This window comes from Anas platyrhynchos, chromosome 5 (genome assembly GCF_047663525.1).
Source record: "Anas platyrhynchos isolate ZD024472 breed Pekin duck chromosome 5, IASCAAS_PekinDuck_T2T, whole genome shotgun sequence".
Taxonomy (NCBI): Eukaryota; Metazoa; Chordata; class Aves; order Anseriformes; family Anatidae; genus Anas; species Anas platyrhynchos.
The window spans coordinates 43676932-43699880 of record NC_092591.1 but is presented as its reverse complement, the minus strand read 5'-3'; the positions used below and the strand labels follow the sequence as shown (position 1 = coordinate 43699880).

General features: G+C 35.5%; 1 protein-coding gene across 2 annotated transcripts in view; it reads left to right on the top strand.

The window, feature by feature from the left end:
• The window catches only part of PRKD1 (protein kinase D1), a 127458-nt gene that overhangs the window by 69989 nt on the left and 34520 nt on the right, over positions 1–22949 (top strand). The window contains exons 3-5 of one of the 2 annotated variants that reach the window (XM_027457804.3): positions 17759–17890; positions 18965–19125; positions 21994–22017. In XM_027457804.3, coding sequence (XP_027313605.1) covers positions 17759–17890; positions 18965–19125; positions 21994–22017 — 317 coding nt within the window. The remainder of the gene's footprint in view (positions 1–17758; positions 17891–18964; positions 19126–21993; positions 22018–22949) is intronic. The other variant, XM_027457805.3, reaches the window with a different exon arrangement.

The following is a 22949-nucleotide window of genomic DNA, read 5'->3' as shown; positions in this document are numbered from 1 at the left end:
AAAGTATTTTCTAGCCTACACTAGAAATACCTAAACAGAATGTACATTACAAAGATAAGTAAATTCAAGGTATATTTTGGCAATTATTTTTGAATAACATTCCTGAAAGAGGCAATAGAATGTTACTGCCACAGCTTTGCTGCTGGAAACTGTGCACACTGTGGGTAAACATCCCCTGAGGTGCAGATATCTGATGTCAAAAGCTATACTGATCCACTGCATTCATTTTTTATTGCACATGTCGATACTAGCCGGTGGAGAAAAAGCTGAACTATCACTCCTAATACTATAGTATTATACAATCAATTCATATCCTAATGCTATGCATTATCTAATTTTACTAATAATTTATGTAATTTCAAGGTATTTTATAAGGGCTGGACAACCTGTGATTTTTTTTTCTTTTTATTTATTTATTTTTTCCATATTCTATTTACGTTCTTAACAGTTTAAGGAATAATAAATAAAATCATATTCTGGTTTAGACCTTATATTACAGGTTCTTGAGAGAGATAAGTTACCTAGAAAAATTTGTAGTTGAGAAGAGTGCAGCTGAAGCACTTTAATCCAATTTAGGAAGAAAATTGTACCTGCAGATGTCATATAATATAACTGAAACAGGTTGTAGAAGAGCTAGAGGTTTCTGGTGGAACACGTGAGATTTAATCAGCTCAGAATGCAGCACTTCTTGTGCTTTTATATTTAAAATTAACACTGTGATCTGCATTTTCAATTGGTGCTTTATCCAGTGGGATTTTAGTGGAGTGTAAGAATCACATAACTTACTGAACAACTGGTGTGTGTCTGTCTGCTGACTGGCCCACAGGAGATAAACACAGACTGTTAGGATCAGCTAGCCGAACTGCTGTTCAGTGCCAGAATAGATTCTAGCATTTTGGAGGTGAAATGTCAGACATTATTATGAGAGTGGAAGGAAGAGGGTATATTGAGTTACAGACTGTCACCTACACATTAAAGGAAGAAAAAGGAACTTTCATTATGAACATTAGAAGTCCTCATAAGTACAGTTTTATTTTTACCTCATATATGGTTATCTTCCTTTTGTTTTCTGTATTTTAAAAATATTATCTGCTCTAATGCTTTATTTCAGTTAACAGTATGGGATTCTGACAGTGTTTGTAAAATAGATGGGGGGCATATCAGAAATGAATTAAAACCATGAATTTGTTTGTTCAACCAAGTTAGTTTATTAGGCTACACTCATGAATGTGCATTGAAGTAATCACTAATCACTAATCCACTATTATCCATTATCTATCCATTATCACTAATACCATTCTATTAGTGATGTATCAGTTGCCATGCTCATGTTTTCTTTGCTATGCATTTTATATTCAATTTCTTCAAAGTGTTAGAAAAGTACGTCTAGTCTCCTGATGCACAAAAGAGGAAGGCCCTTTACTTACAGTGCTGGGGAAATCTCCACCGATGTGTTCGCTGAACCCATTTACCTATCTGTTAAATTACATCACAGACTGAAAAAGGAGCAAAATCTTTGTAGAAAGGATTTTGTAGAGCTCTATTTGTAGGAAGGATTTCTTTTGACTAAAATACTCCAGAAAATTAGCAAGCAGACCAAACCAGGAATGGTTATATCAAAGTTATAATCAAAGGTGGATGTAAATGAGCAGTCATTCATTCAGAAACACTGAAAGGAAGAGGAACCACAGGCTCTAACTTGTGCACTCTCTTTCTCTAAAATGCACTCTTCCTGTCTGCTCAAGAAAAGGAAGTAAGTTTCATGTAAGGTGATTTTAGCGACTTTTTACACAGGGCAAGGGGGAATGGCTTTAAAGTAAAAGAGGGGAGATTAGATATTAAGAAGAAATTATTTACTCAGGGGGTGGTGAGGCACTGGAACAGATTGCCCAGAGAAGCTGTGGATGCCCCATCCCCGGAGGTGTTCAAGACCAGGTTAAACAAGGCTGTGGGCAACCTGATCTGATGGGCTGCATCCCTGCTACAAGCAGGGATCAATAGAAAGGTATCATTCATGTTCCACTCATAAAATAAAGGATGTAAATGTCAGACACTAAAATAAAATAAAATATACATTAGATTTGAATGGAATGGAATAAGCTTTCTCTGATTTCTGGCTTCTTTAAGCTTTACTCCTAATTGAAGCATTTTGCTACTCTTCTGAGTAGACTTTAAAAATTATATATTTCAACTGCCATTTATTGATGATATTACAAGATACTAATTATCGAGAGGTACAGACTTTAAGATCCTTTCTTTCTGGAGTTGTTAAGTAGTTAAAATGTTGTATCAAGTTTTTACAATAATTAATTAATGTAAGTTAAGATATAAGGAGATGTGGATTGTAGATGAGTAAACTTGTTTCTAAAATGGGGATTGCAGTGCAAGCTCTCTATAGATGCAACCAACACCACTTTGTCTGTGTATTTGTGACCTTTTTCAGATGAGCTGTATTTGCCTTTTTTCCCTTAAATGGAAGCACAGCCTCTATAGAAAAAGCTGGCAAGTGACAGTTGCTGTACTTCTGTCTCTGTTTGAGCTCTGTTTTTTTGAGTCCTGCAAGGAAACTATTATTTTAGATGCCTTCAGACTTTTCTTCTTGCCAGCATAATTTATGTCCTATCCTACACCTTTTTCAGGAAGGTTCATTAAAAACTGCTGTGTAAATTTGCCAAATTGTTTCATGTTATATAGAGCAACAAAACAATTTTGAAGTTTTAATATTAATTTGATGGTAAAAAGTCTGCCTATTTTTACTGGGGCAAAATTACACTGGCATGTAAGATATCTTTGCCAGCCACTGGAAGGCAGACGATGAAACATTAGCATCTTGTGAGAATTAGCAGAATGTACTTCATCTGCTTGCTGTGAGCAGTCGTGCTCAACTTGGCAGGATTCCTGAAGCAATAAAATCAAATAGCAGCTCTTTTACATTCCCTTGCTGAGCTGATGAAGGCAGGAATTGATCCACTACTTTTGTTAAGAAGCCATTTCTGGTTTAATATCACGTAGACAATATACCATCAGATCATTAGTTGCTGACATTTTGTTTGGTTTCAGTATATTTTATACTGTCTTGTATATGAATAAAAGCTGTGGATAACTATGCAATTATAGTAAATGCCATATATCAACATATAACTGGATTGTAATACTAGTTTGACTGCCAAATCCTTGAGATAAATATTATGATGTTACATCTTTGCACATCGCTTTGTAGTAGTTACATACTTGGTCATGGTTTGTGACTTTCTTTGTAATTGAAAGCCATGGTTCTTGTGCTATCTCCATGGCTATTTTAAGGCCCTGGTGTCTTTGGAAAATACAAATATCCAGTCCAAGGTCACATTTCTTATAATTCTTCCTCTGTGCCCTTTCAATGATCTCTAGCTGTCATCATTTTTCTTAATACTGTGGGTACGGCTCATTACTGATTAGGTTAAAGTAGATCTGATTTTCTGTCCCCTACTGTTCACTAGTGTACATCATTCTTGAGTCATGAATTTCACACAGATGCCTCTATTTAAAGTTCTTAGAACTAAAAGACTTTTTGCTTCTTTGTTTGTTTTTCTTCATTGTCTTTTCCTCGGCTTATAAGTAGAAGCCGAGGAATTACCAATATACCAATTACAATAGATACAGACTTCAAGTTTCATACTTCTGTATCAGCTGCATCTTTCTGAATTCCCTCTCCTATCTTGCTTTACCATTCTTTCCTTTCTGCTACAGGAGGGAGTAGGTAAAAATAGGATGAAGAAATAATATCCTGTTAACATCACCTCCTTACTCTAGTTACTTTCTGCATCCTCTATAGAACACACTGAGTAAAATAATATGTGATAGGCAAACACTAATAGGGAAGCAGTTAATGTGTCAGCTTTGCTTCTAGTGTTCGTATAGGCTGTGCTAGTTGTTCTTCCTTAAGTCTTTCTGTATGTTTTTCATATTTAATGATTATTTCAGAAACAGAAAAAGAGTTGTGAGATTTTGGTAACACTGCTTGCAGTAAAGCAGGCAGTGCCTTCATTTCTTCACAGGAAGAAAATGAACATTACATTTTTAAGGAACCTTTTTGAATTACTAGTTTCTTATATACGTTAAGCTTTTAGACGTCATTTTAGAGCTTGATTAGTTGGTAATCATAAACAATGCATTTTTGTGTTCATCAAAAATTAGATTTTAGAAAAAACACTGTTGGTAGAGAAGATAAATTTTCCTTGCAAGAAACTACAACTACACACAAATCCTTCTCTCAAGACAGTACCTGTTTATGAGAGGTTGCTGTTCTACTGCTAGCTAATATATCAGACATCCTACATTGTACACCTTTAAATGTCATGTTTTGAGAGATGATAAATTTTCAGCTTATTTGTGTGCTGTTTAATGAAAACACCCAAGTGATTTTAAGCAAAGGCTTGTAAAGAATACTTCTGTTTCACATTCCTATATCTATTTTTTTTGAGCACATTTCCAATATATGCATATTTATTTATTTTTACTTCATTTCCACTAGCTAAGATATGTAGTTGGGAAAAACACAATTTTATGCTCAGAACAACAAAAAAAAATCATTAATCATATTTTTTTATTATTATTTGATACATTTGTTTAACAATTACTTTGGCCAGTAGATGCTTGACCAAACATTTATATCAGTGTATTTTTAATCAATAGTTGCAAATCTTGAAGGGAGAATAGCTGTAAATGATTCTAAGGGAGTCTAATAATATTTTTTTTTAAAAAAAGGTAATCCACTTGGAATAACATGCCCATCAGAAGAGTTGTGTTGTTAACTTGTCAACAGGGCATTTTGAGCTGCTTGGATATATCAGGAAAAAAGTGCTGCTTGGAGAATATTTCAACTTTTTCAGTTTCTGAATTCATGGTCTCAATAGTTCATTGCTCTAGTAGGTTTGAAGTTAAATATAGCTTATGTAAAAAATACATCTTTCATTATCATTACTTAACTCACTGAATTTAGTTTCCTTGGCTGACTGCTGGTTTTATATTTTGAGAGGGCAAATGGGAATACACAGTCTAATATTTATTTCCAATGAATTATATTTGCAGCCTTTTGTGGTAGTTTTTTGACTTCTTTCAGGAACTACCTGAGGTTTGTAGCTAAAGCAGATCTGAGCACAAACAAGCAACCCTTTTTTCCCTTGAGGAATATAACAATTGGAAGCAGAAACTGAGGAAGAGATTCTGCCACAGGTTGTAAACTGCTGTTTTTTATACCTGGATGGTAGTGTGACTTAAGCTTGGAGTCATTCTGACTGTGAAATCTATCTCACTCTAAAAGAGGCCTCAAGAATGTTTCTGTTAACCTGCTTAAGTGTGTGACTTGCTGCCTAAGAGATGGTTAGAGAGCTTTCCTGTCTCTTAGGACATGAAGAGTCACCTCTGTTTTGTTGGTGCAAAAGGTTTTTCTATGACACTACATGGGTTTTTTGTTTCCTAGTTTTGTTGGTTTTGGCTTCCCCCTCTTTTTGAGTCTGGTACACTCTTAATCATTTCCTGTCCAAATGACACAAATCCAGTCTTTTAATCTCTCCTTATATGGAAGGCTCTTCCATGCCTACAGTGTTTTTTCTCTTTTGTCAGTTCTTCTCTCTTACCATAGTTCTTTTCAGGTTGATCTCTCAGAGACTACACACAGAACATCAAATGAGGAATACTGGTATCACCATTTCCCAATGCTTATTTCAATCCCATTTAATTTTGTGCATGGGTGAAATCCTGGGTAAGCCCAGTAAGACAGTAGCAACACTTTAATTTTCAGTGCAGCGATGGTGCACTGAACATTTTGCTTATGTTTTGCTTATGTTCTAAACATCGTGCTTATGTTTTTGATCTCCAGATCTCCTGGCCAGGTACTACAGATGTTTCCATTATCTGAATCATTCTTGAATTGTAGTAAACTGTTAAAAAACAGACAAACAAAAGAAACAACAACAAAAACTACAACTTATAGCAATACTTCATTTATTTGTTTTCCAGGTTATGTCATAGAATCATAGAATCATAGAATCATAGAATATCCTGAGTTGGAAGGGACCCTTAAGGATCATCAAGTCCAACTCTTGACACCGCACAGGTCTACCCAAGTTCAGACCATGTGACTAAGTGCACAGTCCAATCTCTTCTTAAATTCAGTCAGGCTCGGTGCAGTGACCACTTCCCTGGGGAGCCTGTTCCAGTGTGCAACTACTCTCTCTGTGAAGAACCCCTTCCTGATGTCCAGCCTAAACTTCCCCTGCCTCAGCTTAACTCCATTCCCGCGGGTCCTGCCGCTGGTGTTAATGGAGAAAAGGTCTCCTGCCTCTCGACACCCCCTTACGAGGAAGTTGTAGACTGCGATGAGGTCTCCCCTCAGCCTCCTCTTCTCCAGGCTGAACAGGCCCAGTGCCCTCAGCCGTTCCTCATACGTCTTCCCCTCCAGGCCTTTCACCATCTTCGTAGCCCTCCTCTGGACACTCTCCAACAGTTTCATGTCCTTTTTATACTGTGGTGCCCAGAACTGCACACAGTACTCGAGGTGAGGCCGCACCAGCGCAGAGTAGAGCGGGACAATCACCTCCCCTGACCTACTAGCGATGCCGTGCTTGATGCACCCCAGGACACGGTTGGCCCTCCTGGCTGCCAGGGCACACTGCCGGCTCATATTCAACTTGTTGTCAAAACAAAAACTACAACTTATAGCAATACTTCATTTATTTGTTTTCCAGGTTATGTCATCTTGAATATTTTGTGTGCAAATTGTCTATTTACTTAGCATGGTTCAGTTTGGTTCTTCCTTTTTTAGTCTTATCCTAGAAAAGATTAAAGTAAGGATGAAAAAACACAATGGTTAATTACAGTCATGCTTTGGTTCCTTGTCTCTAGTGGTCTCAGGTCTTTGAAAGACTGTTAGTCAGGCAGACATTAGAGCATATTGACTCCTGGGGTACACTGCTAGTTAGTGGTCTGTAACTAGGCATCATCCCCATCCTCTTGGCCCATCTGTTCAGCCAGTTTTCAATCTACCACACTGTCTACTCATTCAGTAGACATCAACAACTTCTCTATGAGCAAATTATGGGAAACAGTGTTGAAAGCCTTACTGAAGTTGAATTAGACAACTGTCCTTTCTTTGTCTACCAAGCCAGTCATTTCATTACAGAAGTTTATCATGTTGGCATGACTTCCCCTTGGTGAATCCATGTTGACTTCTCATGACTTTCTTGTCATTTATGTGCCTGGAACTGATTTACAGGATTAACTTCTCCATCAGGAGTCAAGGTGAGGCTGACTGGCCAGTAGTTTGCTGAGTCCTCCTTCTTGCCCTTGTTGAAGATAGGAGTGACATTTGGTTTCCTCCAGTTTTTTGGCATTTCTCTCAGTGTCCATGAGAGTTCAAAGATTATCAGAAGTGGCCTTGCAATGATATCTGCCAACTCCCTAATCACAGGGGCATCCCATAAGGACTCATGGACATCTGATGATACTCTGCAAAAAAAAAAAAAATAGTATATTCTTTATATAATGATATATATTTATGAATTCTTAGGGTAGTTTTTGTAGATAACTAAACTTTTGCAGATTGTTCCCATTAAAGTGAGTTTAAAATAGTTTAATGTACACAGAGTTTCCGTGGAGAGTTCAGCATAAGATTTTATTTTTGATTCCTGATATTTATACTTTTAGCCATCAGCATTTATTCACTGTATAACAAGTATTCTCTTAACCTTTTATGAAGCAAATTTGAAGGAATTACACAAGTGCTACTAATTCCTTTGGGAAACCTCTTCTTTTCTTTTTTTTTAGTCCTGACAGCAGCTATGTAATCCATCACTTGATTTTTTTTTTTCATAAGCCTTTCAAAAAAAATTTAGTTTTGCAAGTCAGAGGAAATAAAGATGTAAAAAGCTCGTAGTAATTACTTCATGATATTAAATTAAATCAATCCAAGCATACAAAAGGAGCAAGAGGCTGTTTTTTGTTTTGTTTTGTTTTTAATTTGCAGCTGTTTCTTTTTGCCAGTAGCCGGAGTTCATTTTGAGCACTGCATCAATAGCATCAGTAAACTTGTGCATTATTTCATTTTGATTTCCTGTGCTAAATTAATACCTCTGTAGTATAATTTTATGATTAACATGGCCTGAATGCATGAGCTAAGATATTTTTCCATTTGGGTGAAAAATGGGTAAATTCATAAAGAAAGGATCCAATGCTGAGATTTCAAATGTTAACTCTACTGTGCTGTAGAGTTTGTAGGTTTAAAAATGTGGAATAATTTTCAAATAAACAAAAGCATGTTAAAATTGAACTTTTAAAATTGAGAATGTAAAGATGAATAAAGCATGTTGACTCATAAATGTTATTTTTTTTATTAAAACTTTCCATATAAGTCTGAGCTAGCATTGGACAAATGATTCCAAATGGTTTACTAGCTCTTAGGGTGTATTGCTTATATCTCAAGTCATGGGTGAGACCGTGTACACAGCAACCCATAGTGAATCTGGCTACCAGTGTTAGTTTAATAGCCAAGGAGATGAGAGTTTTTGCCTCACTTGGATGTCTCCCAGGCTTGCTCACTGGCTCTCCTCCCAGGCTTATGTTCATTAGCTCTCTACTGCCCCTCCCAGCAGGCAGGTAGCTGCTGGCCTGGAAAGACTGGGCATAAAGTTGTGTTGGTTCCTGCTGTACCACTGCTTGCAGCTGTCAGTCTTGGGCATCACCATCCAGAATGCATGGACATCAAGAAGATGGCCTCCATCTTCCTGATCTTGCCCTACTTCCAGAATTTTACTTCTAGGCAGAATACTCACGCTCTTCTTTCCAGGTCTATTTCTTCCGGAGATCAATTCTTCTTTTTGCAGACCTTCCTCTTCTACCTTCTCTTTCTGCTGGAACCCCAAGCTCAGATTGTTTCCAATCTAAATAGCCCATATGCAGAAGTCGAGCGTGTAATCAGCCTTATATTTAGTGACTCAGTTTCCTGTCACTTTATATTCAGGTTGTGCCATTTTCGCTTTCACTTGATGATATAAAAATTTGCAACCACCTTGTACGAGTTGCAGCTAGCAAGTAGTGGGCTTTTGCTTAAGAGCTCAAAATTAAATTCTGAACATTTATCTCCCTCTTCATTGTCACCACTACAGTCAAATACAGTCAAATACCTCTCAATGGTTAGCATTCATAATTCCGCTTTTTTTTTTTAAATCTAAAGCGTTGGCATAAAAGCAATAGTCGGTAGGAAAAGGGGGAAAACAAAACAAAACAAAACAAAAACTTACCAGAATTTAAGAATTTTCCTGAATGTAAAATTTAGAATGTTGACATACTGGGAAGTATATTACATCAATTTTTTTCTTATCCAGCTATCCTTATCTCTGAGCAGAAAAAATAAACTAAAATAAACTGAGTGATTCTAAATCTATATATGTCTAGTTTTTAGGAAGTTTTAATTTTTATGCATTAGAGTCCTGATAAGTTTCATTTTTAAACCAGATATTAAGGTGGAGATCAGAGATCAAATCTTTGTCTTGTATGAACTGCCGTAACTCTGCTGACTGTGGTGGAACTCTGAAAACTTAGACTTGCATTGATTGCCAAAAGGGAACATTAAAAAGAACATAATCTCCTGTCTATTAGCCCAGTGAAGTTCTAGACAGAGCAATTACTTGCGATGGTTTAAGAAATGTTTGAAGTGGAATAATGTATATTGGCATATTGTATTTGTTTTTTAAGTTGTGAATGTCAGCAGTTCTCATAGCAAAAGACTGGGTTAAGAGTACCTGTGGGAATTCAGTGGGATATATTACTTTGAAGGCATTCCAAATGGAAGTGGGTAGCAAGGGAGTGTCTGCTTTGCATAGTTGCAAGGTATTATTGATCATGTAGTTGATGTTTGCTTATGCTGTGACAGGGGTGGTGCTAGGCGACAGTTCCCGTTACGTGAAACCTTGCTGCTTGAAACAGCAGGATCTTGCCTTTGCTAATAGTTCAAGCCCTTTTGAACTTGGAACTCAAAATGATTGGTAAATCATTTGCCTCTTTCTGAAAGCCAAACCTTGCCTCTGTGAGTTGCAATGGCTTCTTGTTCTCATTTCCAGCTGTGTTGACTGATAGATCTGCTTCTGAGCCCAGAACAAGGAACACTAGCCATTAATAGCCGAGTCATTAACAGACTTGATGAAATAGACTTGTCAAAACTGTTGTAGTTTCAATGTCTGTGTTTTGGTAATACTAGGAATGCTTAACTTGATGATGACAATTTAGTCTGAGACTTAATAGCATAACAATATGAATAATAATTATATAATAATAGCATATAATGTAATGATATAATAAAATCTAATTTTTATTATATTATATATTTATGTAATGATAAAAATATATGATTTATTATATCATTATAATATATTATAATAATATATTAATGTAAAATAGTATAATATAATGTAACATAATAATGTAATATAATAAAATGTATTAATGTAATAAGATATTAATATAATATAATAATAGCATAACAATTAAGAACATAATATTGTAAAGTTCTCTGCAGAGTAGTTGGTCTTTCAGGATAATGCTAATAATTGTATCCCAAAATATTTGGAGCCCATTCTTTTTTTTAGTACACAGTTTTAAGTACTGCCTTAAAATTACCTTAATAACATCAGTGTTCCGTCAAAGCGAGAGAAAAACCTGACATTACGGAAGCTTTCTTTTGTTAAAGTCTCCATTTAATATGAAACATGTACCAATCTGTACATGTTTAAAAATATGTACGTGTACATATCTGTACATGTAAGAAGCCCTCTTTGTCAGCAGGGCTTTTATTTTTTCAGTGAATAACACAGGCATATTCTGAAAGTTAAAACTTTGTTAGTGGTTATATGAAAGTGTTTCTAGACGTAATTTCAAAAAGTTACAAATGGAAAAATGACGGAAGCAGCTTAAAAGAATGTAATTCATATATTACTAGTTCTGCTGTTTCATGCTTTGAAAAGATAAGTTTCTAAATTTAACCATAGAAAGTTGACTATGCCATATTGAAGACGTGGCAGAACAATAAATATGAGTTATCTATATACATATTAAGGATTTGTGTAACTTGCTAGTTAACATAGTTCTTCTAGAGCAAGTTCTAAACACACACTAGTTTCTACTACTAGTTTCTACTAGTATGACTAGTTTCACACAATAGTGCTCTAAAATAGCATCATTTCATGTGGCAAGAAAACAGAATGCTCTCTGCAGAGTCTGATGAGAATACATAAATCTGAAGCCTAGAAAAATACTATTTTTACCTTTAAATTTAAAACCCCAAATGCTTTCATTTCTTTAAACATAGTAGAACATTGCCAAAGGTTCAAATGAAGAAAAAAATATGTTGGTGTGTTTTCTTCTCATTTCTATATTCTGCAGTACTTGCCAAATTTAAAGCTTTCTTAGAATAATATAAATATCCTCCCTGCCTTTCATTTTTGAGAAATTTATTATTTCAGTAAAAAATGATATGTTAAAAGTTCTGATTATTCAGTCAGGACACTTAAAACGTAGAGCAAGAATTGTATGCATCGCTGCTCATCTTTACCATTGATATCTTCTCATAATGCAAGAAGTATCCCAGAACTCGCCCCAGTTACCTTTTCAACTTTCAAAAGACATTAAATTAAATATATATAATTAAATTAAATATATGTATTAATACCGTATGTGTGTTTATAATGGCCACTGCAACAACTTCAAGTTTGGCACTTTGGGATGTTTCTTTACATTGGATTTTGTCTCCCTACAATTGCGTTTACAGTACTACTGTTAAAAATGTGGTATTTATTTAGTATCACCTTTATCGCTAATATGAACTAAAAAAAAAGGTATAATAAAGTCATTTCTAAATTACTTTTTTTTGCCTTCGGTGTAGAAACAATTTTTTATTACAAGAGCATTGGCCATGATAACACATTAATTAATTTGCAGAGAGACCAGAAGGTTTGGTTACAGATTTAATGAAAAGGATATAAATGATTTCTTTGTGAGGGGATAAAAAAAAAAAGAGTTGAGTACAATAAAAATGGAGTTAAGGGAGAATAACACTCCATGACAAAACACTTTCCGTCCACTTAACAGCTTCAGATGGAACTCAATTTAGGACACAGGAAGAGAGCCAAATGATGAAATCCCTAAGGCAAAACTGCTTGTGGAAGGTTTTAAATTCAAATCAGATTCTACAGAGGTATTGGTATTTGCATTTGACAGAAAGTAGCAGTTTAATTATTAAAGGTAGAGTAAAATATTTTAAATGCATTATCTAAATTATTAAGCTAAATTGAAGTTAATGCTTTTTCTGTTTCATTGTGTTTTTATTGCACTGGTCATACTATTTGAAAAAACACCCAGTAAATCCATATAAAGTTTCTCTCCAATCTTCCAATATAACAAACTTCCTTTACTCAGAATAGGATTTAAATACTTGCGTAGATTTAGATAAGTATTCAAGGAAATAGGTATAAACATGTATATATATATACACATGTATATATATATATATACATGTATATATATATATATCTAATATATATACTTATATATATATATATATATAAGTATATATATAGAGAGAGATTCCTTGCTAGATTGAGTCTTACACTATTTTTATTTTAAATATAATTCCTGTTTTAATAGTGCTTTGATTGTTGTATGTATGTTTTTAGAAATAAAAAGTTTGCATCTCTGAAAATCACATATATGTTATAAAAATTCATTCATTTTCTTTTTTCGTTTGTTTGGTTTTTTACTCCCTTGAGGAGAAATACATACTCTATGACTGTCTTGTTTGAGCCTCTTTTTATTTTTATGTTAAGTGCAAATTTAAACTAGAGAAACAAGGTGAAGGAACTACACTTTGCAGTTTTGTTGGAACTAAATGGGGCGTTTTGTTCTAGTTTTGGTGCTTATCTTTGAGAAAACTCACAGGTTTTCTGTGCTCATTTTATTATGTGAAAAAATTGAGAAGTTGATCACTGTATTATTCCTAAAGCTGTAAGTGGGTATGCTGTGAAAATGAAAAACAGAAAGCCTTGAACAGAAAGGTGTGGGGTTCCAAACTTGCTATGAACCTCTTAAGGAAACAGGTACAGAGTGATGTGCTTTCAGTGGTCCATATTGCTGAAGGTGGTATGTTATATCGCACTGTATGACTGGAGTTCCCAAACTGCAGAAGACCATGTCTTCATGTATATATCACAGTCACAGACCAGGCAAGAGGAGAGTGACCCAAAATGACTCCTGGGTAGCGTCTAAGGGAACAACAGATGACAGAAAATACCAGTCAGATGCTATATGAGTCTATATGAGACAATGAGGAGAATTCAGGCTCCTAACCTATGAGCTGAATAGTGCAAATGCTAGTGCTGTGTTTTCTTTGCAGAAAGATTAGAGCAGATCTGTGAACTGAAAAATTTCCCTTGCTCCTCTTCTCCAGTGCAGCTTTTCATAGAATCATAGAATAGCTCGGGTTGGAAAGTAACTTAAAGAAATCTAACTCCAACCCCCCTGCAGGGATGGAGTGGGCAGGGATGTCGCCCACTAGATGAAGGCCCCATCCAGCCTGGCTGTGAACACCTCCAGGTTCAATCTACAACTTCTCTTGGCAACCTGAGAAGTTGTAGGTTCAGTATGATTTTAATCTATAATTCGATCTCATCCAACTGCTGGACAGTAGCAGAGCTGCCATTCATGTGTAGTAGACCATGCATAGACCATAGAGATCATAGAATCATAGAATCATAGAATATCCTGAGTTGGAAGGGACCCTTAAGGATCATCAAGTCCAACTCTTGACACTGCACAGGTCTACCCAAAAGTTCAGACCATGTGACTAAGCGCACAGTCCAATCTCTTCTTAAATTCAGTCAGGCTCGGTGCAGTGACCACTTCCCTGGGGAGCCTGTTCCAGTGTGCAACCACTCTCTCTGTGAAGAACCCCCTCCTGATGTCAAGCCTAAACTTCCCCTGCCTCAGCTTAACCCTGTTCCCGCGGGTCCTGTCGCTGGTGTTAATGGAGAAAAGGTCTCCTGCCTCTTGACACCCCCTTACGAGGAAGTTGTAGACTGCGATGAGGTCTCCCCTCAGCCTCCTCTTCTCCAGGCTGAACAGGCCCAGTGCCCTCAGCCGTTCCTCGTACGTTTTCTCCTCCAGGCCTTTCACCATCTTCGTAGCCCTTCTCTGGACACTCTCCAACAGTTTCATGTCCTTTTTATACTGTGGTGCCCAGAACTGCACACAGTACTCGAGGTGAGGCCGCACCAGCGCAGAGTAGAGCGGGACAATCACCTCCCTCGACCTACTAGCGATGCCGTGCTTGATGCACCCCAGGACACGGTTGGCCCTCCTGGCTGCCAGGGCACACTGCTGGCTCATATTCAACTTGCTGTCTACCACGACCCCCAGATCCCTCTCTTCTAGGCTGCTCTCCAGCGTCTCATCGCCCAGTCTGTACGTGCAGCCAGAGATGCACATTGCTTGACTATGTGCCACCTTTTTCTTCTAGTGGCTGCATGCTGGTGACATAGAAGACCACAGAAATGAATCATTCTCGAACTACACACCCTACTGGGGATCTGTTGTCCTAGTTCCTATGATATATCTTAGATATGAAATTAAATAGGAAAGTTCGTATGCCTGTACTTTGCTTTGATGTGTACAGATAAAGAACAAATTTATATTTTTATATTTTATGTAATATTAGTATATTAATTATATACTAAATATATAGTATATATATAGTATATATATAGTATCATGTATATACTATATAATGTATACTATATATAAACTATATATGTATATACAAACTTTAAAACTACTATATATCTACATAACTATCTTACATGTTATGTTATATGTTATATATTATATATTGTGTATTATATATTATATATTATATGTTTTATATATTATAATTTTAAAGTGTGGGTGCTTGATCATCCAATGTATGATTCCTCTTTGATTCAGTCAGAATTGTAAGAAGATCATCTGTCTGTATACACACAAAAGACAGTTGGCTTGAAGTTCTAAACAAAGTAAAATCACAAGAATTCTGATAAACATCTAAAATGCCTTCTGATTACTATGTGTTTTCTAGTATTCCAAGGACAGTATTGCCATTACAACACTCGTTCGAGTGTTGCATTAACAGTGAACTTCACAGCTTTAGTCTGGAAAAAAATAGAAAAATAACAAACAAGTGTCCTTATGTGATTGGAAGCCTTTGAGGGTGGAAAAAAACTCCTGTCCTAACACTGCTAAATAATAGCAAAATTATTTAATTTCTGTGTACTGGGTCTGGCTCTAACATCAACGAAGCTGGTGAGGGACCTGGAGTCCTACGAGGAGCGGCTGAAGGAGCTGGGCTTGTTCAGCCTGGAGAAAAGGAGGCTCAAGGGCGACCTTATTGCTCTTTACAGACACCTTAAAGGAGGCTGTAGTGAGGTGGGGGTTGGCCTGTTCTCCCACGTGACTGGTGACAGGACAAGGGGGAATGGGCTTAAGTTGCGCCAGGGGAGTTTTAGGCTGGATGTTAGGAAGAACTTCTTTACCGAAAGGGTTGTTAGACATTGGAACAGGCTGCCCAGGGAAGTGGTGGAGTCACCATCCCTGGAAGTCTTTAAAAGACGTTTAGATGTAGAGCTTAGGGATATGGTTTAGTGGGGACAGTTAGCGTTAGGTCAGAGGTTGGACTCGATGATCTTGAGGTTTCTTCCAACCTAGAAATTCTGTGATTCTGTGATTCTGTGATCTCAGGATGCTCTAACATTTTGGGCTGTTTTATGGAATCTTATTTTCATGAATTAAGTAAGCTTTTTAACAAAGCTTACTATGAAAACTAGGAATTGTATAATTCAAAAAGAAAATGAAATTCCAAAGTAAAAAAGTAAAAATAAAATAAAATAAATCTGTGTCTAGATCCCTAGACCTGGAACATGGTTAAGATGACAAATAGCTACTCATGTTTTTCTGTGGACATTTTTGGAAAAGTTTATTTTTTTATAAGAGAAGCAATTTTGTGCACAAATGGAGCTGGGCCCAGGGCATAGTTTGGGCTTTATTGCTACTCAGCCATATTTAGTTTAATACATTTTCTTGAGTGATATGCAGATTTTTGGTTTTCTTTTTATTGATACACAAAGAACGACCAGGGACTAAGGCTATTTGGATGTTTTAGAAATTTATTAGAACTGATTTATTAAAAAAAAAGAGAAAAAAAAGTTTTTTTTTTTTCTTGATTTCAGTGAATTTCAATTTTAAATGAAATCAAGTGTTTGCATACATGCTTAATTTTTAACAACATTTGACAGGTAATATTTTTCATTAAACTGACAGATATATGATTAACATACCTAATAAGAAAAAGAAAAGATTTCAATAAAGTGTGTTTTTAACAGCATTGTGGTGCTGGCTGCCTCCGTATACTAAATAGTTCTTAAAACATTCTCATTGTTTATTTTTCAGTTTATACCAGTACCCTTTATCATATATACTGGTACTTCTGCAACTGTTAAAATAGTTGCAGCCTTTGAAATTATTGGTATTTCAAGCAATCCTCAGTAGTCTTCCAAACTTCTCTGCAAGGCTTTTTGTTTTTATTGATGACTGGGTATGTAATTACATGTTTTCTTTTTAAACTTCAGTGGATATTTTCAACTTGAATGATCAGTTCACAGATAGCACCATAGGTTATTGAGTAAGATACACAAAATGCTCAGCTAAATGGCCCGTTTTTTTTACATTTTCCTTGTCTAAAAAAAAAGTTTGTTTTTTTTTAATAGATGTATTCAGTTTATTTTAAGCATGTATACCTGACTGTAGAGAGTCAAGTTCAAAAATTTCCAACATTTGGTTGAACTTTGCCAATTTCTGATAAAAGTTTGATATTCTGTTATCCTCCTGTGTTTTTATTGGAAAAATACTCTCAGAGAATTTTTTATCATAATAATTCAAAACAACCTAAGTGATAAAATTCCATTGTAAATGGAATTGTAAATGGAATTTTACATTTTTTTCTGTTTCCTTTAGTTTGTTGGCTGTTCAGGCCAACATTCAGGCTTCATGTCATCTAATTTTAGCAGCAATCTTTTTAATAGTCATCCATACTCTATTGACTGGTGAAGAACAGCCCTCCCCAGAGACTTGGAGTGGATGAATACCTTTTCTCCTTTTTCTATCTATTGAAATCCTATCCTTAGTTCCCTTTCACTTAGTCCCTTTTACTCCTTGTCCTTTATGAATTGTTTAGAATTGGACTGTTTTTCTATCTGTGTTGCTGTGTACATTTGTGTATCTTTTTATATCTTTGGTTAGGTTTTAGGTGTTATCCAATTAGTAACAGATAATGTAAACAATGACCTTGTATTAAGAAAGACATCCATTATTCAAGTTAGAGAACATAATTCATACAGCTGCAGCAAGTTACTAGCTTTGTTCTGAATTTACGTAAAATAGGATCATAAAGGTTTGTTGTATATTTTTAAAGGCCATTTTATTTTCCAATGTTTTGTGTAGTGTGATGAAAAGTCAATTCTTTTATGTTAAAAATACAGTATATTTACCTATGTATAATATACCTATTAAAAAATTCAAAGTACATTACCTAGTTTTACAGCTTGCTCTGCATGAGCAACAAGGAAAGGCATAGCAATAGTGACCAAAATGTGTTTTAGTTACATTACTAATTCTACCATGTTTTGGAATAATCTTGTTGTTTCAGCTTCTGCTACATTTGAAGACTTTCAAATCCGGCCCCATGCTCTTTTTGTTCATTCTTATCGAGCGCCAGCCTTTTGTGACCATTGCGGAGAAATGCTGTGGGGACTTGTGCGTCAGGGACTCAAATGTGAAGGTAAGGTACGGTGAAGTAGGCTTTTCAGACTCAGGAAGGGAGTCTTCCATTCCATTTATGCATGTTGTTTCTGGTGCTACTTTTAAAGTTGCTTGGTATCAAAAGAATTATACAGTTGGTAGAGACATTAAGAACAAACTGTCATAATAATAAACTAACTGATTAAGGAACTGATCTTTTTGAATCCTCTGAGGTCTCCTAGGTAGTGATCTGTAAGTGGACATGTGGAAAAAAAAAAAAGTGTATAAATATTTTTAAGGAAAGGTTATCTGTATTTTATTTAGAATAGAATAGTTCAGTTGGAAGGGACCTTAAAAGATCATCTAGTCTAACTGCCTGATCACTTCAGGGCTAACCAGAAGTTAAAGTCTATTAATGAGGGCATTGTCCAAATGCCTCTTGAACACAAACAGGCATGGGGCATCAACTACCTGTCAGGGAAGCTTGTTCCACAAAAAGTGTTCCACACCTTCACCACAAAGTATGTTTTTCTAATGTCCACTCTGAACGTGACACAGCGTTATGCTATTCCCTTGGGTCCTGTCATCGGTTACTAGGGAGAAGAGACCGGCACCTCCCTCCCCACTTCCCGTTCAAGAGAACTCTCCCGAGTTCTCAATGAGTCTGAGCCTATTTCCTAATTCTATATCACATGAATTCAGTTCATTAAAGTGAAATTACTATCAGTCCATATGAAGTTGTAATAGCTGTCTTTTCTCATTTAACCAGAACTATTTGACCCCTACCAGACTGTGTAGGCAATGGAATATACTATGTCCAGTGAAAGACTTCCTTACTTCCCAAATAGTTGTCACAGAACTTTCCTGCGCTTTCAGAACATTGATTTTTGAAAAATGAAAGAAACAACATTGATTATAGATAAAAGCTTTCCAGAGCTTGTAACTTTCTCTCTCTAAAAATTTGTAAAATATAGGAACTAAACAAGCAGAGTAAAGGAAAAAAGTTCAGTCAAAATTAATGTGTCACTTTTATTTACTAAATAATAATAAAAAGTGTTCTTTTCTTTTTCCAGTAATAAACTGTAATCAAATAGTTGTAAACTTCTCTTTACAGGATGTGGCCTAAATTACCATAAGAGATGTGCATTTAAAATTCCTAACAACTGCAGTGGCGTACGGAAAAGGCGCCTGTCAAATGTTTCCTTAACAGGACTCAGCTCTGTTCGTACAGTTTCTGCAGAACCTTCACCCAGTATGCCGGATGAAGTCCTTCTGGTATGCAATTCCTTAGCACTGGATGGCACGGATGTTGCTATTAAGCAATGACATTTAGTGCTATAGGATCTGTTTTTGCTTGTTGTAGACTACAGAGGAGGGGGTGGTATGCAAATTATAAAGCTATGCTGTGGGAAAAGGCATCTTGACGTAAAAGGCAGGTCACCAGTTTAAGGTATGTGAGATTGAGGTATGTGTGACTTCTGATACTCCCAGTAGTCTTCTACCTTTGTGAAGAGTTAGGTTATGTTGAAGGTCTGAAACTGCCACCTATACTGAAGAGAGAAGCTGTATCTTGGAGGATGTTTTCCCTGGAACTAGAAGTTGAATTTCTTCTGCAGCAGATGATTGTGTCCAGTAATTCATGATATAGGGAAGAAGGGGCCTCAGAATACTGAGCCAAATACCACTGCATCAAACACAGTATCTTTAACAGTCAAGGCTATAGTTAATTCACTTCAGCCTGTATGTTTAACGTATTTCTTAGTGTTCAGAAGAAAGAAAAATCTTCCTTATTTCCCTAAACAAGTCTTTGTGGTGAATGTAGTATGTATGGTATGTGTGTACTTATCTGTGCATATGTATGTAGATGTAGAGGTACAAGATACACACCTGCACACATACATATACAGCATATTTGCGTATACGTTAATACAGTACTTTTCTGTCATTAAAACAAGACGTCTGAGAACTAAATGCAATGACTGAAATAAGTTAGAATATGTATTTTTAATCTTTGCAATATTTGTTCTTTTTAACATTAATGGTCATAATATACTCTAATAGTTTAGAATTTACACTGTGTGTAAATGGCTCCACTCCTAAGTGAAAGTTTTGAAAACTTTAAGGTTTGAAAGAGAGGAAAGAATTTATAAGTACACACAACAATTATCGTGTTTTCCTCTCAATTAGAATATTAAACTTATTAAACTTGACATACTAAAAGGACACTATTGCAAATGATGTAGACCTGGTGTTATATGCAGTGCCATCTATGAGCCATAATTATGTACTTATGCTGCTGATTATCATTAGCCTAAAGCTACTTGGAAATTATGGTTAACATTATGAATCTGTATTTTTAATTGAAAAGCTGCATAAATGAGTAAGGTGCTTAAGTTCTGCAAAAACTGCAGCACCAGATCTTTATAGATTATTTGTAATTCTCAGTAGGTTGTTTCAAAATGCTGACTTACTCAGACCAATACAGATGAAATTTAGAGGAAGGCTGACCCTAATTCTGAATTGTTTCTGGAATTTGGTTTTAAAATGCTGTATGGGTGAGAGTTCTAGTATATGCTCTGTATGTGCTCTGAATTCAGTTACAAGATATCAAAAAAAAATTAAGTTTGAAAATGCTTTTAATTATGTGGCTCTCTTGTTTGCTAATATACTCTTAAATGAAATACCTGTTTTGCAAAGCTTTAAATCTGTTTAAAGGTTTAAATCTGTTGAAAATATTAAAATTAAAATAAATACATTGTGTCATACATACCGAAGACTACTTCTCTAGGACCTCGTAATCCTCAGGGTACCCAAGCTGATGATTCAGAACATCACACATGCATGTGTGTGAGCACGTGCACGCACACATGCATGCACAAAGAAAATATATTTAAAGGAAGTAACAGGTATGGGCGTAAGGCTAGGGAAATGAAATAGATAGCTTTCCAATTTCACTTTTATTTCAGGAAGTCACAGATTCAACAGATTTTCAGATGAACTCGCATACTACTACATGTCTTTTATTTTGTTTTCGTTTCTTTTTTTGCATTGAATATGTTCAAATTCCCCTCCCCCCCTTTTTTTTTCTGAATGTGCATAAGCTTTGTCAGTTTTCCTATATCAGATCTGTCCTTTGGACTCCATTCTTCTGCAGTACTCATGAGATAAGTTTTATGGCTGTTTATAATGTGGTATCAATCAAAGCATGCACTTTGGAATGTGTTTCATTCTTCTACAGTCTGTGTGAATATACTGAGACATCATCCTCATTCACAAAATTTATCATCCATTATTGTTATTAGTATTGGTATGGTACTTGAATCACTGATAGTAAAATATAGTCTCTATTTGAGACCAGTGAATTCAGAGATCTGCCGGTTACTTTAATGGGATTAAAATAAATATTATTTTTACCCCTATTTACTATGTGGTGTGAGAGCAGTTGAGAGAGAATGAGCTTCTGGAGACCTTTCATAGGTGAAATTATTATCGGAGTCATGATTTGAGAATCTTTCTTTGTTGACAATGTATGAACCAGTAAGAAGGCAACTTTAGCTCATACTGTTAAATTTAGCTTGTAAGTCTGGCTGCTGGAAACATGGAACATAGGAACTTAAGAAGTTTAGCCCTAACTTATGAAATTGTGGCATTTGAAAAATTGTTCAGACAAGGTAATGTGGAATCTTTCAAAGGGTACTTTAATTATCCTTTCCTAGGGAACCACCACATGCAGGCACAGTTTCAGTTTGGGTATAGATATGTCTTCATTTGCCAATAAAGCATTTCATTTGAGCTGAAAATTAACTGAGGACTATAGTTAAATGCAGCTTTAAAAATCTACTTCCAAAGAATAAAGTCTGGGCAATGACCTTTTTTGATTCTTGACTTCATAGTGTACAACACTTCAAATGGAAATGTTAAAATTATGTAGGACAAGGAGAATGTTTTGTTACTCGTGTTTTTATCTATCATAGCTCAAATGCAATTCTTTTGCATTCCATTCTATAACACAGAATGAAAGTATAAAATAATAGCACATCCATGCTTGCTTCTAAAGTAACATTATTTTCTGTCTTTTTTCCCCATATTTCTCTGTTCTTTTTTTTTTTTTTTTGAATTCTTCTTTCCAACTTCCTGTCTCAGTCTCCTGTCAGCCCTGGCTATGAGGTATGTACTAAATATACTCTACTCCCTACCATACTGTCAGGAGCATTCTTCATTGATTATCAGCATCAGTGTGAAATAATGCATGGAGTTATTCAGATTATGATGGCCTTATGTGATCTTCAGAACTAAAGAGCATTTGTTTTTTCTTTTGGAAAGAGTATGTCTGATAAAAAACTTTAAAGTTGGGATTCCAAAGTAAAGGTCACGATTCTGCTTATATTAAACAGTAAAATTAGCTAAAACACCGTGGCATTAAAATATTTTAATATGAAAGTGACATAATGGTTGGACTACAGCCTTTCTTTACTGGTAGTAATACATGGGAAGAAAATTTTAATTTCACTTTCAGAACAGTGGGAATTTGTAGAAAACAGACCTTTTAAGCTAAACAAACCTGACCTTTAAGTGTTCAACAGCAAACTTCTAATGCCATAATGCAGGGTGGTAGCTTTTTTTCAGAATATAGTTGCATTCGAAAAAACAGTCAAAGATTCTGTCTTTCCCTGGAAATAATATTAAAAAACAAACAAAACAAATAAACAATAAAAAGTGTACAGCTAAGTTACAGCTATAAATACACATAGTATGAAGTCTACCTTAATGAGAGAACAATATTTTGATTTTTTTAATGCATACTTCATGTAAAAATTTGTCCTCTTTGGCTTTTGGTATTGATTTCCCAAAGAAGCTCTTTAAATGTAGTAAGTTTCAAAAGAGTTTAGAACTATGAAATTTTGGCATCTTTCCCATGTGACATATATTTGAGATACAGCTGTAGAAGAGCTATAAAGCTGAGTGAAAATGTTTTCTTTTTTAAAATTACTACCTAGTTAATCTGAGGAATAGTTTGTTGCAATGAAATGTAGATTATCATGGCCAAACATTTTATCTTTTTAAAAGAAATTACTGTATTTTTTTTTCTCAAACACAAG